This window comes from Bos mutus, chromosome 26 (assembly GCF_027580195.1).
Source record: "Bos mutus isolate GX-2022 chromosome 26, NWIPB_WYAK_1.1, whole genome shotgun sequence".
NCBI classification, from domain to species: Eukaryota; Metazoa; Chordata; class Mammalia; order Artiodactyla; family Bovidae; genus Bos; species Bos mutus.
In genome coordinates, this window is record NC_091642.1 from 26,710,916 (window position 1) to 26,725,294 (window position 14,379).

The 14,379-nt window shown below is 39.8% G+C and overlaps 1 protein-coding gene across 1 annotated transcript in view; it reads right to left on the bottom strand.

Annotated features, from left to right (window-relative positions):
• Positions 1-14,379, bottom strand: part of CFAP58 (cilia and flagella associated protein 58) — a 111,277-nt gene that overhangs the window by 65,146 nt on the left and 31,752 nt on the right. The window contains exons 10-11 of the mRNA XM_070363317.1: positions 1,048-1,209; positions 255-401 (exon numbers count right to left, since the gene is read on the bottom strand). Coding sequence (XP_070219418.1) covers positions 255-401; positions 1,048-1,209 — 309 coding nt within the window. The remainder of the gene's footprint in view (positions 1-254; positions 402-1,047; positions 1,210-14,379) is intronic.

A 14,379-nucleotide genomic window follows, 5' to 3' on the forward strand; every position in this document is an offset into this window, starting at 1 on the left:
TTCTCTTCCACTGAGGCCATGATAACCAGCACAGGTAATCTAGGAGCTCAGCACCTCCACTGGCCCCTTCCCGTTCTAGCTGGGAGCACTCCCTGCAGGGAAGACTGACCTCCAGGTGGTGGAGTGCATCCCCCTGGTGCTTTGGTTCTCCCTGCCCCCACCACCCCTGGCTATCCTCACTGAGCACGGAGCCTGGCCCCAGTGGGTCTAATGGACAGACAACTGGTCCACCGCCTTTATTGTAAAGTCTGTACCTTCAACGTTTCCTTCTCCTTTTCTATGCGCTGCTGCTCCAGATGTAGTTTCACAAGTGCCGACTCCTTAGCTGAGATTTCTTCTTTCAATTGATCTACCTGATGGGTCATAATCTTTAATTTTCTCTTCATTTCCGTTATTTCATCCTAACAAAATGAAAGGAGATGTGTTTGAAAGTGAACTAAATAGACATCATCCACTATGGAAGCTCAACGCATAGTCAAGAGCTTTTAAGGGAGATTCATTTAAAACAAGGATTTCCTGATCAATTACAACTGGGTATCTTTGTATCTTGTGCCCATAGACCTCAAAGTATTTCATAGCATTAACTCTCCAAATATTTTCATGAGATAGATGTAAAAATACATAATGAATATGCCATACACATACACACATGCACACACTTTACTCCTCACTGTAAGAGACAATTTGGAATCACAACAAACATTTTTAACTAAAAAATTACAAAGCAAAACTCTGCACTTAAATGACAAGAGTATGCTGCTCCCCTCTGAGTCATGATAACTATTAGCAGTTTTAAAAATGAGAAGCAGGAGAATGGCAATTCTACAAAATAATTAAAACTGGGGCCTCAATCTTCACATCTGATCAAGTTGTGCCATTTCCATTTCAAACAATCTGACAGTTCTGCATAAACTGATCTTTTCTTTCAGGTGAATTCCCCGATTTCTCTCTCAATCTATTGTAAATTCTGCTATTAGAATAACAGAAACTGTTTTAAACCCAGCATGGGAAGGGACAAAATGTAAAGACATAAATATATTCTTTTACCTGAGCCTCAACAAGATTTTTACTATACAGATTCCTATCTGACCTCACAGCCTCATACAGGTTCTGTTGCTGTTTTAATTTAGTCTCTGATTCAGCGATTTTTTTCCTATAGTCAAAAATCTGCATTTCACGGACTTTTATGTCTTCCATGTTCATGAGGACCTGGAGGAGAAAGAAGTAATAAAGATGGTTAAATAGCCCATCTGTGGTTATTGGTTCAGGACAAACAGATTTTGCATCTCAGGGTAGCGAGCAGAAATGCCAGCAATCAGAAAATCTGACAGTGGCTATAATCGTTGTGGTATGACACAGAAGTTCAGCCCAGCTGATTAGGGGCAAACATATACTTTATCTACAGCACCGTTCTGCTAAAGCATGAAGGCTTAGCACAGTTATTCTGTGATCACAAAACAGAACAGAAAATAAATTCTTTCAATTCTGAAAACCTCTCTTGCCCACCCCAACCACCAAAAAAGGAAAGGAATAAAAAAAAGCACAAGCTTAAACAGATCTTAACACAAAGCACTAGGAAGGGTAAGAGATAGATTAGCTGTTTGGCCACAGTCGTGGCTTTATAAGGTTAACCACAAGAAAGAAAAGTGACCTCTGACACTGATAGTAATCATAACTCTATCTTTACCAATGTCAAACTCACTCCCATCAGGGAAATCCAAAAGACTTCATAAAAACATGTGTTCTACTGTGTGCAAAACACTTTGAGGCAAGATGAGATGCAGAAGTACCTGCCTCTTTTTTGCAAGTATGGAAAACCAAGGCCCAGAATTCCACCGTGAGCCAATGCTTCTCGACAAGCAATCCACACAGTAGAAATGACATCATCATGACTCTTAGCTGCAATGACCACGGAAACTGATTTTCTAAGGACAATCTTCTAAAATTCCTTAAGAAAAAAAATTTTGCAAGGAAAACTGGTTGAATGAATAGAGCTTATACTTTAACAGCTAGAACACACCAGGAGAAAATTCTTAAGAATATTTCACTGCATTTCAGTGGAATTCTCTTAATTAATGACTGCAGTTGAAGGAAATAAACAGAGGAACATGACAGAGAAAAAAGGAAGGGGATGCACTTGAAATAACACGGCCAGGGAAGCTTCCTTGAAAGAACAGATTTACCTAGAACCTAAAGGTCAAAAAGGATCTCTTTGTCATGGTGATATTATAATCAGGTTTTGGATACCTGTGAGCATCATGTTCCCGATCCCCAGTCATTGCAGAAGCGAATCCTTTTACTCTACTTGTAGAATTAGTATTCCAGAAAATATATTCTAAGAAACCCTCTTCTAATGTTTCCCCAACAGAGTTAATGATGGCTGGTGCTTAATATATGTCCCTTTATATCTTTAAATAGTGAAAGAAATGTTAGTCGCTCAGTCATGTCCAACTCTTTGTGACCCCATGGACCAGAGCCCACCAGGCTCCTCTGTCCATGGAATTCTCCAGGCAATGTTACTGGAGTGGGTTGCCATTCTCTTCTCCAGGGGAATCATCCCAAGATTGAACCCAGGTCTCCCGCATTGCAGGCACATTCTTTACCATTTGAGCCACCAGTGAAATCCAATATCTTTCAAAGTTTTCTTAGATTTATATTTAAGGAAGGATGGAATCAAATTTTAACAAATGTCTTTTTAGCATATATTATTTTGCACTACACTATCAGTTCTATTGATCTGATATACTTAGTAACAAATGTCTTCTTTTACAAGTATTCTGATTTTATTTCTTTTTTCATAGTCCCATATGCCATAATTCTAAATAAGTGCATAAATGGGAAATAAATATTTATTTTCTTTTTCTTAGCTTCCCTGGTGGCTCAGACAGTAAAGCATCTGCCTGTGATGCAGGAGACCTGGGTTCGATTCCTGGGTTGGGAAGATCCCCTGGAGAAGGAAATGGCAACCCACTCCAGTACTATTGCCTGGAAAATCCCATGGACGAAGGAGCCTGGTAGGCTGCATTCTGTGGGGTTGCAAAGAGTCAGACATGACTAAGCGACTTCACTTCTCTTTCTTATTTACCTGAACCTTCTTCTCCCTTCCACCCACATCAGTCCCTCATTGACATAGAAAGAAACCAGGTTAATGATCCAGTATGTGTTCTTCCATATTTTTCTTTGAATTCTGCATATTCTATTTACGTCTACTAATGTCATTATCGTAATAATAGCTAATATTTCTCAGGTACTTTCTATATACAAGGATTTTACAGGTATTAACTCATTTAATCTTCACAAAAATCCTCATAGATGTGCATTATCATATCCCAATTTTACAAATAAGGAAACCGAAGTCAAAAGAAGTAATGTTGTTCACAGCTAGCCAACTAGTGAATATACAGGTTCAGGGCTTTGTTTTCCTTTTGCTTTCTGAATTTGGTCATTATTTTTCAGCAAAGTGGGATCCTCTTATATATTTTTATGCACCTTGCTTTTTATACTTTGTGGGAATTCTCCAGTGCAGGTGAACCCCTCCCCTCTGACAGGCATTCATTGGTTTCCATTTTTTTGCCAGTTTGAACCATGCTACAATAAACATTTTATACATGTGTTCTTATGCAACTGTTCTCTTACTTCTGTTGGGATGGATTCCCAGAAGAGGAGTATGTGGCTCAAAAGACATATATATCTTTAACTTTAATAGATACTGCTAGATTGCTTTCCGGAGAAGGCAATGGCACACCACTCCAATACTCTTGCCTGGAAAATCCCATGGGCGGAGGAGCGTGGTGGGCTGCAGTCCATGGGGTCTCGAAGAGTCGGACACGACTGAGCGACTTCACTTCCACTTTTCACTTTCATGCCTTGGAGAAGGAAATGGCAACCCATTCCAGTGTTCTTGCCTGGAGAATCCCAGGGACGGGGGAGCCTGGTGGGCTGCCGTCTGTGGGGTTGCACAGAGTCAGACACGACTGAAGCGACTTAGCAGTAGCAGATTGCTTTCAAAAATGGCTGTAACATTTTACATTTTCATACCCCCAGCAATAGCTTTCTTAATAGAAAACTATCCTTGTGGTTTCAGGATAAATCCTCTTTGGTCATACTGGATGATTCTTTTAATGTACTGTTGAATTTGGTTTGCTAGAATTTCATTTAGGACCCTACATACATATTTATAAGCGACCTAAGTCTACAGTTTCCTTTTTGGTTCTGTTTTAATATCAAGATTTCTGCTAGTTTCATAAAGTGAGCTGAGTACCCTTTTGTTCATTCATTCAACCACTCGCCTACTTATTCATTCACTCACTGAACATGCATTGAGGGCCCATCTATGGCAGGCACTATAAAAGCGCCAGTGATGTATAGAAAAATAAGATGCATTCCCTACCCTCAAATTCACTCCTAGTGAGTGACTCCACTGTAAAATGATAATCAAGGAATGGATACAACCAATAATCTGAGATATGCACAGGGTGTTATGAGAGAATTAAACACTGGGAGGATAATAGGGTGGCCATAAACATCTTATCTAAGAAGTTAATATTTGGTATTTACATAATTTGTGAGAACTACCTCTTCCTTCTTGTTCCTAGATCATCCCACCCAAGGACCCATTCATCCCCAAGCTTTCTCCAAGGCCTGGAGTTTTTGTTCACTATCACAGCAGAAGGCATGGGTTAGGTCAGTAAAGTAACGCCAATCAATATTACCCCTAAGACCAACACAACACTGTAAAGCAATTATCCTCCAATAAAAAATAAATTAATAAAAGAGAAAAATAAATGAAATACAGAAATTCCAACAGAAAAAAAATACCCCCAAGAATATACAATACATTTTTCTAAATTCATATACAGAAAAAAAATTTTACATAGCCTGGGAATTATCTGATTCTTAAAAGTTTGAAGGAACCCAATTCTAAAATAATTAGACCCCCAGTGACAACACTGGAGCTAATTCTCTCTCAGATGTTTCAGTGGCTTCCATGGTTATTAATCTTTCTATGGTTTCTACTTCTCCTTGAGTCAAGCCTTGATGTGTGTACATATTTTCAAGAAAAATATCTATTTTAAGCAATCTTTTACATTTATGCAACCAGAGTTGCACAAAGTACTTTTTTATATTCATTCATTCATTTATTTGGCTGCACCGGGTCTTAGTTGCAGCACGCGGATCCTCAATGCTTAAGGCGGTATATGGGCTCTTGAGTTGTAGCATGCAAGGTCTTTTATTTGCAGCATGTGGGATCTAGTTCCTTGAAGTGAAGTGAAGTCACTCAGTAGTGTCTGACTCTTGGTGACTCCATGGACTGTAGCCCACCAGGCTCCTCCATCCACGGAATTTTCTAGGCAAGAGTACTGGAGTGGGTTGCCATTTTCTTCTCCAGGGGATCTTCCCAACCCAGGGATCAAACCCAGGTCTCCGGCATTGCAGGTAGACACTTTATCCTCTGAGCCACCAGGGAATCCCTAGTTCCTTGACTAGGGATCAAACCCAGACCCCCTGCATTGGGAGTGTGGAGTCTTAGACACTGGACACAAGGGAAGTCCTTGTACAAAGTATTTTATATTATTTTGCTGTTTTATTTTTATTAATTTCCATCACCCACTTTGTGTGGAAAGAAAATGGCCCAAGGTAAGAATACATACAGACTCAGTGGTGAATGGCTTGCATTGTTGGTTAGGGGGCTTAAAGGAACAAAATTAGAAAACTTGAGAAGAGGAGGCCTGCAGAAGAGGCATGTGGGTAGATCTGAAATGAAAAGACATTTCACTCCGTCTTCCATCGTCTCTTTGATCTATCCCTTGAAAATGAGTAGCAGGTGGCCTTTTAAGGTACCACCACTAGCAACTAAAAATGTTTAAGTTAGGAACAAATGGGAAACCTAAATAAGGTATCCATTCCTGGATCTGTTACTTGTTTGATTTTTTTAAAGAAAGACACTATCTTAGCCCCAAATGTAGCCTTTCTATGGACATGACCATCTTTCTTGGGGTCAGGGAAATGAATAGATTGAAAATACTCTGAACAGCATCATCAGCATTCAGAATATCAAGCAGCACATCAGAGAAAAGAAAAAATTTGCTTGTTCAATCACTTTGAGAAATATTACAGTAAGAATAATCCTTTGCACAGACAGAATAATGCTCCAGAGAAAAGATGTAACCAAGGGCATTTCTTTCTGGGGTACCCAGCTGCTGCTGCTGCCGCTGCTGCTGCTAAGTCGCTTCAGTTGTGTCCGACTCTGTGCGACCCCATAGATGGCAGCCCACCAGGCTCCCCGTCCCTGGGATTCTCCAGGCAAGAACACTGGAGTGGGTACCCAGCTAGCCAGGTTCATCTTTTTGCAAACAACAGTACACAAAGTCTAACTTGTTTCCAGATTCTTGAAGCTGGGAATAATAGGAACCCATCATGATACCAAAAAGATCAAAGGTTATTTTGTTTAAATAACAGCAAAAATTTTTAAAGTAGAGAAACAAAGGGAAAAGACAATTCACAAAGCAATTTAGTTCCAAGTGCTGGGACTCAATTTGTTTTGAGGGAAATCATTCAAACCAATGTCACATAGAGGTTCAAATCCTGAAAATTCATAAAATGTGCAGAGTATTAGGTAGACACAAAACCCTTCATCAGCAAAATGTTCCCAGTTTAAATGGCTATATCAGAGAATGCAGAATGCCAGCTATGGGCCTGGAGCTTAATTAATTGATTATACTTTAGATACCTCAAACCAACTCTGAGATAAATCACATCCAAATGTAGAGAGTTCTATTACAGCCAGAGGGTTGGAGAGCCAGCGTGTGGAGGCCTACTTCAGAGGAGACCAGAAAACGCTTACAGTGCACTCTGAGGGCACAGGCTCAGTTTATAACCTACTGCCTTTTCTCTTCCTGTTAAAACAACCTGCCAATAGAAATAATAGTGAGATAAAAATCAATAAGGTGTGCAGGAAATCTGCAGCCATAGTCAAAACATCCTATGTACTAAGGCAGGAAGAGAAAGTAGGTCATTGAATTTGGAATCTTTTAACTTGCAATTGATGAAATATCAGTACAATAAACTTTTAAAGTAAGTTTTTCTGACTTGGTGTCAATGGTTTGAATGCTGACAATGCCTTTACTTCCATAAGAAAACTGGAAAACTCACTCTCAAAAAAAAAAATCTTTGTGCCCAGTCATGTGAAATTTTAAGTCTTCTCTATTTGTCTTGCTTTCTTATTTTATCCTCTATCTCAAATTCAGGGAGGCATATCTATTTTTCTATCTGTTTTTAATAACATGTTATGCTACAAATGAAAGCTATAATATCTGCCTAGGAGAGCTATAATGAGGATAACAGTGAGAAGAATTATATTTATACCATAATATAAGTACCAGGCATATCATAATTTAATCATTTAATAAATGTTAATAGACTATCATGGTATGTTAACATTATGTGATATTATATAATATTAGCACTTAAAAAATCAATTTGGTTTTTTTCTATGGATCACTCTGTTCTCCTCCAGGAAAAGAGTGATCCATAGTACACTTATTTCATTATAACATGAAAAGCTTATAATTTGTGTATGTCCCCTTGAAGGCTCTCTCCAGAGTTCTACCCTATTAAAGATGCTCTGTATTAAAAACTTCAAATTAATATTGAAAATACAGAAACTTCATTTTATTATGAAGTACCTATTTAGTGAATGATATTTCTTTGATCAACTTCTGCTATCCTCACTTACTTGTAAATCCTTGAAAGCACATTATTATTCATTTCTTGGAACCTCTGTCTATGAGAGCTTTGCTTGACATTGTTATAAGGCAAATAAGCAGGGAGCTAAGAAACTTGTCAGTAGGAATTCATTGTGAAAAATGCTTTTCAGTATATAAGAAAAGGGAGGGGATAGCTAGAAGTTTAATATTTAGAATGAAAAAGAAGGGGGTCCTAAAATGAGCCAAATGCATAATGTGCAGAATGTTCCCCAGTTTTAATCATTAACTAGGAAAAAATCTTACCTAAAATTTATAAAAGTCTAGAAAAGAGTAAATATGGTGGACCATAACTTATAATTGGGCTTCTCTAATAGCTCAGTCGGTAAAGAATCTGCCTGCAGTGCAGGAGACCCGGGTTCGATCCCTGGGTCAGGAAGATCCCCCGAAGAAGAAAATGACAACCCACTCCAGTATTCTTGCCTGGAAAATCCCATGGACAGAGGAGCCTGGTGGGCTACAGTCCATAGCGTCACATGAATTGGACACAACTTAGCAACTAAACCACCACAACTTATAATGCCACTCTTGGTGCCTCTCAATGTAGCTGAATAATAAAATTTATACTGCACCAGAGGAAAAACCATGAAGATAAAAAGTGCTGAATATATACTGTGTAAAATATCTAGTGGGGAGCTGCTGTGTAGCCCAAGGAGCTCAGCTCATTGATGACCTAGAGGGATGGAATGGGGTAGGGGGAGGCTCAAGAAGGAGGGGATATATATACACATATAGCTGACTCACTTTGCTGTACAGCGAAACTAACACTACATGGCAAAGCAATTATACTCCAATAATAAAAGAAAAAAAGTCCAACTATAAAGAATAAGTGCTGAAACACTATTAGTTTTGTCATGGCTTGTCACGGCTCCATGAATATTTGCTCCCACCACCTCTATGGGAGGAGTCTACTTGCCCTTGCTGTTGAGGCTGGGCCTGGACACGTGACTTGCCATAGCTGATGGGATGTCAGAGAACATTAGGCGAGTAGAGACCCATGAACTGTGCTTGCGCGGTTGGGTCTGTCCTTTGCATTCCTTCCATTCTCCATGAGAACAGTGTACACATCCTGAAGGATGAGAAGCACACAGAGAAAATCTGGACCCAACCCACAGCCCCAGGCCAAGCCCAGGCAAGCTCAGCCCAGATCAGCTGACCCTTGTCAACTGTAGGTGTGTGAGTGAGAAAGAAGTGCTTGTTTTTGCATGCCGGTGAGACCTGGTGGTTGTTTATTATGCAGTAATATCATGGCACATGTTGACTGAGACAAACACATAAGGAAAGGCTTGGGATTCTGAGCCATCCAATTCTGGCACAAAAAGGGATCTTCTTTCTCATTTGCAAATGCCAAGTCAAATTAATAAAATGTAATGTAGGGCTTTCAGCAGCTTAGATTTCACCTTTTTTTCCTTCTAAATAAAAATAATCAGAAAGCAAATGTTGACACTGTTTTTGTAGCCCAGAAGGAAGAGGAGATCAGGCCAGCTAAAACTGCCAACGATAGTTAAGATAACATTGTCCATCATGGCAACCTATTTCAAAAGAATTTAAAGGCAAGCAGACCCATAAGTTTAAGAAAGTTTAGGCACTCAGTCATGTCCACTTTGTGACCTCATGGGATAACAGATTACTGAAGAAGAATTTAATATAGATACCTAAAAATAAGTCTTTGGTTGATTCAGTTGTCTAATTATGCTTTCCGTTCACCCTTTCAAAATATATTTAGATACCTATTTAATGAATAAGTAACATAAAGAGCTCAAGAAGACTTGCCCTTGAGGAACTTGTAAATGACATGAGGCATACTCAGAAACGCAGATACTGTAATAACATCAGATTTCTTCACCTGCCAGAGAGGGGAACCAAGTACAGATGGATTAGAAAACATTTTAAATAAAGCTCCTCTAAGGTTTTATTGGTCCTTGACTGAAGGGCAAGGTTTTTTAGTATTTTTTCTTTGGATCGGGATACTAAAGTAATACATATTCATTTCAGAAAATTTGAAGAACACAAAAATCACACAAGAGGTAAATTAAAAATGATCTGTATCCCTACTACTCAGAAATACCTAGTTTTCACATGTTGATCCATTACCTTCTACTCTTTTTCCTGTTAAAAAAAAAAAGGAACTAGACTTCAGCTTTTTCTTCTTGCCTAACTCTCAGAGGGTACTTTTCTTTATCTTTGTTGGTTAAACAACATACACACATACAAGTTTCTCCCAGAGCAAGTCTATGAGATTTCTCCAGTCACTGATTTTGCCAGAAACATGTTCAATCTGCATGTACAGTTCTTTCTTCATCTCCAGAAAATATTTTCTGTTAAATCTTTGATCTGGTGCTCAGTTCCTCCATCAGAGACCAGCAACCTATACGATGCTTTTTATTCCCTGTCCTTATCTCTTATCCACTCTTTGATCATTTTTGTTTTTTGTTTCCACCTATATTCTAAGAGTATGAAGAAAACCTTGGAAGAAAAGCTATGACCAACCTAGACAGCATATTAAAAAGCAGAGACAGTACTTGGCTGACACAGGTCCATCTAGTCAAAGCTATGGTTTTCCCAGTAGTCATGTATGGATGTGAAAGTTGGACCATAAAGAAAGCTAAGCACTGAAGAACTGATGGTTTTGAACTGTGATGTTGGAGAAGACTCTTGAGAGTTCCTTGGACTGCAAAGAGATCCAACCAGTCCATCCTAAAGGAGATCAGTCCTGAATGTTCATTGGAAGTACTGATGCTAAAGCTGAAGCTCCAATACTTTGGCCACCTGATGCGAAGAACTGACTTATTTGAAAAGACCCTGATGCTGGGAAAGACTGAAGGCAGGAGGAGAAGGGGACAACAGAGGATGAGATGGTTGGATGGTATTACCAACTCAATAGACATGAGTTTGAGCAAGCTCCAGGAGTCAGTGATGGACAATAAAGCCTGGCGTGCTGCAGTCCATGGGGTCACAAAGTCACAAACTGAGTGACTAAACTGAACTGAACATTCTAAGAGAACTACTCAAGTTTGCACTCCACTTCACTGATTCCATTTTCCACATCAGTTCTTTCTTTATTAACTTACTGACTTCAATGTGGATTTTAAATCTACCATTGCTTGCTTTGGGTTGGTTTGAGGTTTGCATGTGTTTTAGTCTCTTTACAACTGGTCCTTATTTTATCCATCACTTCCTTTCTTTATCTTTGTTTTGTCTTAGAAGTAATGTCATCTTGGACTTATAACCCAGATGATAGTCCTCTATCCTACCGGGGTCACACTGTTCTTAACCACAACAACAGAACATCTATAATCTTCATTTTGTGTGCTAGGGAGCCCAACATGATACCTCGTATCTCTAAGAATTCTTAGAGGAATTATATTTCTCCTATTCACTGTGGCTTTGATTTCCTATTTCAATAGAATTCCAGATTCTCGATTGGCACTTTTCTCTGGGACAGATGGTTCCTTTTCTAGGTGTGTTACCTCATATCCCACATCCCTCATCACCCGGTCCCTGCCCCCACAAAGCACAATCCAGCCACAGGGTTGATGCAGACTGTCACTGTTGCAGGTACAGAGCAAGTAAAGAACTTAAACTTGACCATCGGAGGTCCCATGCTTAGCACTTCCTCGGTCATTCCTGCCCTGGGAACTGGTCCTGTCTCCCAGAAGAGCCCAGCCTACTCTCTCATCTTCTCCTATCTCCCCCCATTTCCTGCTTACCACTGCCGCTCTCCTTCCCAACTGCAAGCAAGTTCGAGGGACTGTGAATTGAGGGCCAGGTGGATTTTCCTCAGTTCACCTCTACTGGCTTTAAAATTCTCATCCAATCTCTTTTCTTCTATTGCAGCATGGCCTTATGTCAACCTTAGTGTTTGATGCCATTAAAACTTTTCTCCTCTGTTACTGACATTTAACAAGCTGAAAATAGCTACATTCAAATGCCGCTTTGAACAAAAATTCTGGGCTGTTTATCTACAAATTAATTATTTACTTGCTTATTTATGAAATGTTTCATAGCATTTACTATGTGCCAGAGATCATTCTAAATACTTTACCGACATTACCTCATTTAATTTTCACTACCCACCCCATGATATAATGACCCCAATCCTTTTTGTCTGCAGACAGATAAGATTTAGGTCAAACCATATAAATAATTTTGCATTTTGTTCTTATCAGATTCATATTGTGACCATATTCCCCATTTAAAAAATATTTTTCAAACATGTGATTTTAATGGCACAAGGCAAATTTGCACAATTTATTTTGAAGAATATTCTTTTATAAAAATCTGTGCATTCTTATTCTTCATATACTCAGTTTTTACAAAAGAAATTGTGGGGTCAAAAGGATAAACTTGGAACAACCCACTTTAGAAGGAGATGAAAATACCAGTTTCATACATCTTCCCCCAGTCCTTGGTATTATTCCTCAACTTCCTATAAATAGGATACATGACAGGGAGCTTTCTGTTTGTGGGAATGAAGTACGTGTGTGTGTGTGTGTGTGTGTGTGTGTGTGTGGCAGTAAAGAAAGAAATATGAGAAGGTGTCAAAAAGACATACATGTTTTTAATAAGATGTCCAGAAGTGACACAAGTTGCTGTAGCAACTGATACACGCTGTCAGGAGTTAAGTAAGAAAGAAAAATTATAGTTGATAAATAATATTTTAAGAACCTGTGCTTAAATTATTTAGGTGAGACATTATGCAACCTTGTGCAGTTAAACATCAGAAATTGTGAAAACCAGTTACCAGCAAAACTTGGTACCAGTAGCTCTCCTTCATAAGGAAAGAAACACACAAGCCTATTTTAAAATCAGTGACAGCAATCTTCTTTTTATCACTCATCATCTGTCTATTTGTGAAACCCAGTTTTGGTACCTACTATTTACAAGCATTTACTATGTGCTGGAAATGAAGAGAAGAATAAGACAAAGTCCTTGCTCCCAAGAGCTCACTACAAACAAAGGTATAAATAAATAAGTACTCTAGAAGATGGTAAGAGCTCTTCCAGAGATATCAACAAACCCATTAAGTAGGAAGTGACTAGCTCTGCCTAAGGAGTTAAAATAGGTTTGACCCCAGACATGAGCATTTGATCTGGGTACTGAAGCATGAATAAGAATTTTTCATTCCGAGAAGGGGGAGGAAAGGGCTTTCCAGATAAAACAAAGAGCTTAGCCTCTGTTGCATAAGTCAGAATATATGAATTGCTGTGTCCTGCATGGGTTACAGGTATGTGACAAAACACTGATTCACTCTACCCGTAGGTGGGCCAGGTGGCATCCCTGGGTGAGCCCCTCCAGCCCTGCACAGGCTCTTCCCCCTCATTCCCACATACTGTAGACATGCTATTTTCTACAATGCTGTGATGCAAAGAATGTTAGGAAGCACTGCCCCAGGTTGCTGAGAGATGACTGAGGTTTGTAAGGCTGGGAGTAATAATAAGATTTCACTGGAATTTTGAACAACTCTGACAGTGTGATGGCAGCCAGGAGTGGCGGGAGACTGACTGCCAGGAAAGAAGACGTAGGAGGTTACAACAGATTATGTGTTCAGATGTAGTCTCTGTCTCACCAGGTAAGGCCTCTCCCTTAGTAGGATCACACTGCTGCCCGAGGATATCAGGCTTGATCACGTAACTCCCTTTGATCAATGAAATATTGATCAAAGGGAGTTACGTGGACTGACCCTTTACCCTTCCTTTGCCAACAGAAGCTCTGAGAACATATCAAAGGTTCACTATTACACAGTTTTCCCTCTGCAAGAGGCCAACACACTCCAACAGAGTCCATCTGCAATGAAGAGGACGTGAAGCAGAGCTGTGGCTGACCCTCAAAGGTCATTAATGTGAACAAAACATAGATCTCTGTTGCTATAAACGACTGAGACCTGAGGGTTATTTGCTACAACTTAATCTGACAGATTTAGAAAACAAAGATCATGGCATCCGGTCCCATCACTTCATGGGAAATAGATGGGGAAGCAGTGGAAACAGTGTCAGACTTTATTTTTCTGGGCTCCAAAATCACTACAGATGGTGACTGCAGCCATGAAATTAAAAGGCGCTTACTCCTTGGAAGGAAAGTTATGACCAACCTAGATAGCATATTCAAAAGCAGAGACATTACTTTGCCAACAAAGGTTTGTCTAGTCAAGGCTATGGTTTTTCCCGTGGTCATGTATGGATGTGAGAGTTGGACTGTGAAGAAGGCTGAGCACCGAAGAATTGATGCTTTTGAACTGTGGTGTTGGAAGACTCTTGAGAGTCCCTTGGACTGCAGGGAGATCCAACCAGTCCATTCTGAAGGAGATCAGCCCTGGGATTTCTTTGGAAGGAATGATGCTAAAGCTGAAACTCCAGTACTTTGGCCACCTCATGCGAAGAGTTGACTCATTGGAAAAGACTCTGATGCTGGAAGGGATTGGGGGCAAGAGGAGAAGGAGACGACAGAGGATGAGATGGCTGGATGGCATCACTGACTCGATGGACATGAGTCTGAGTGAACTCTGGGAGTTGGTGATGGACAGGGAGGCCTGGCGTGCTGCGATTCATGGGGTCACAAAGAGTCGGACACGACTGAGTGACTGACCTGATCTGATCTGAATCTGACGGATACAGAA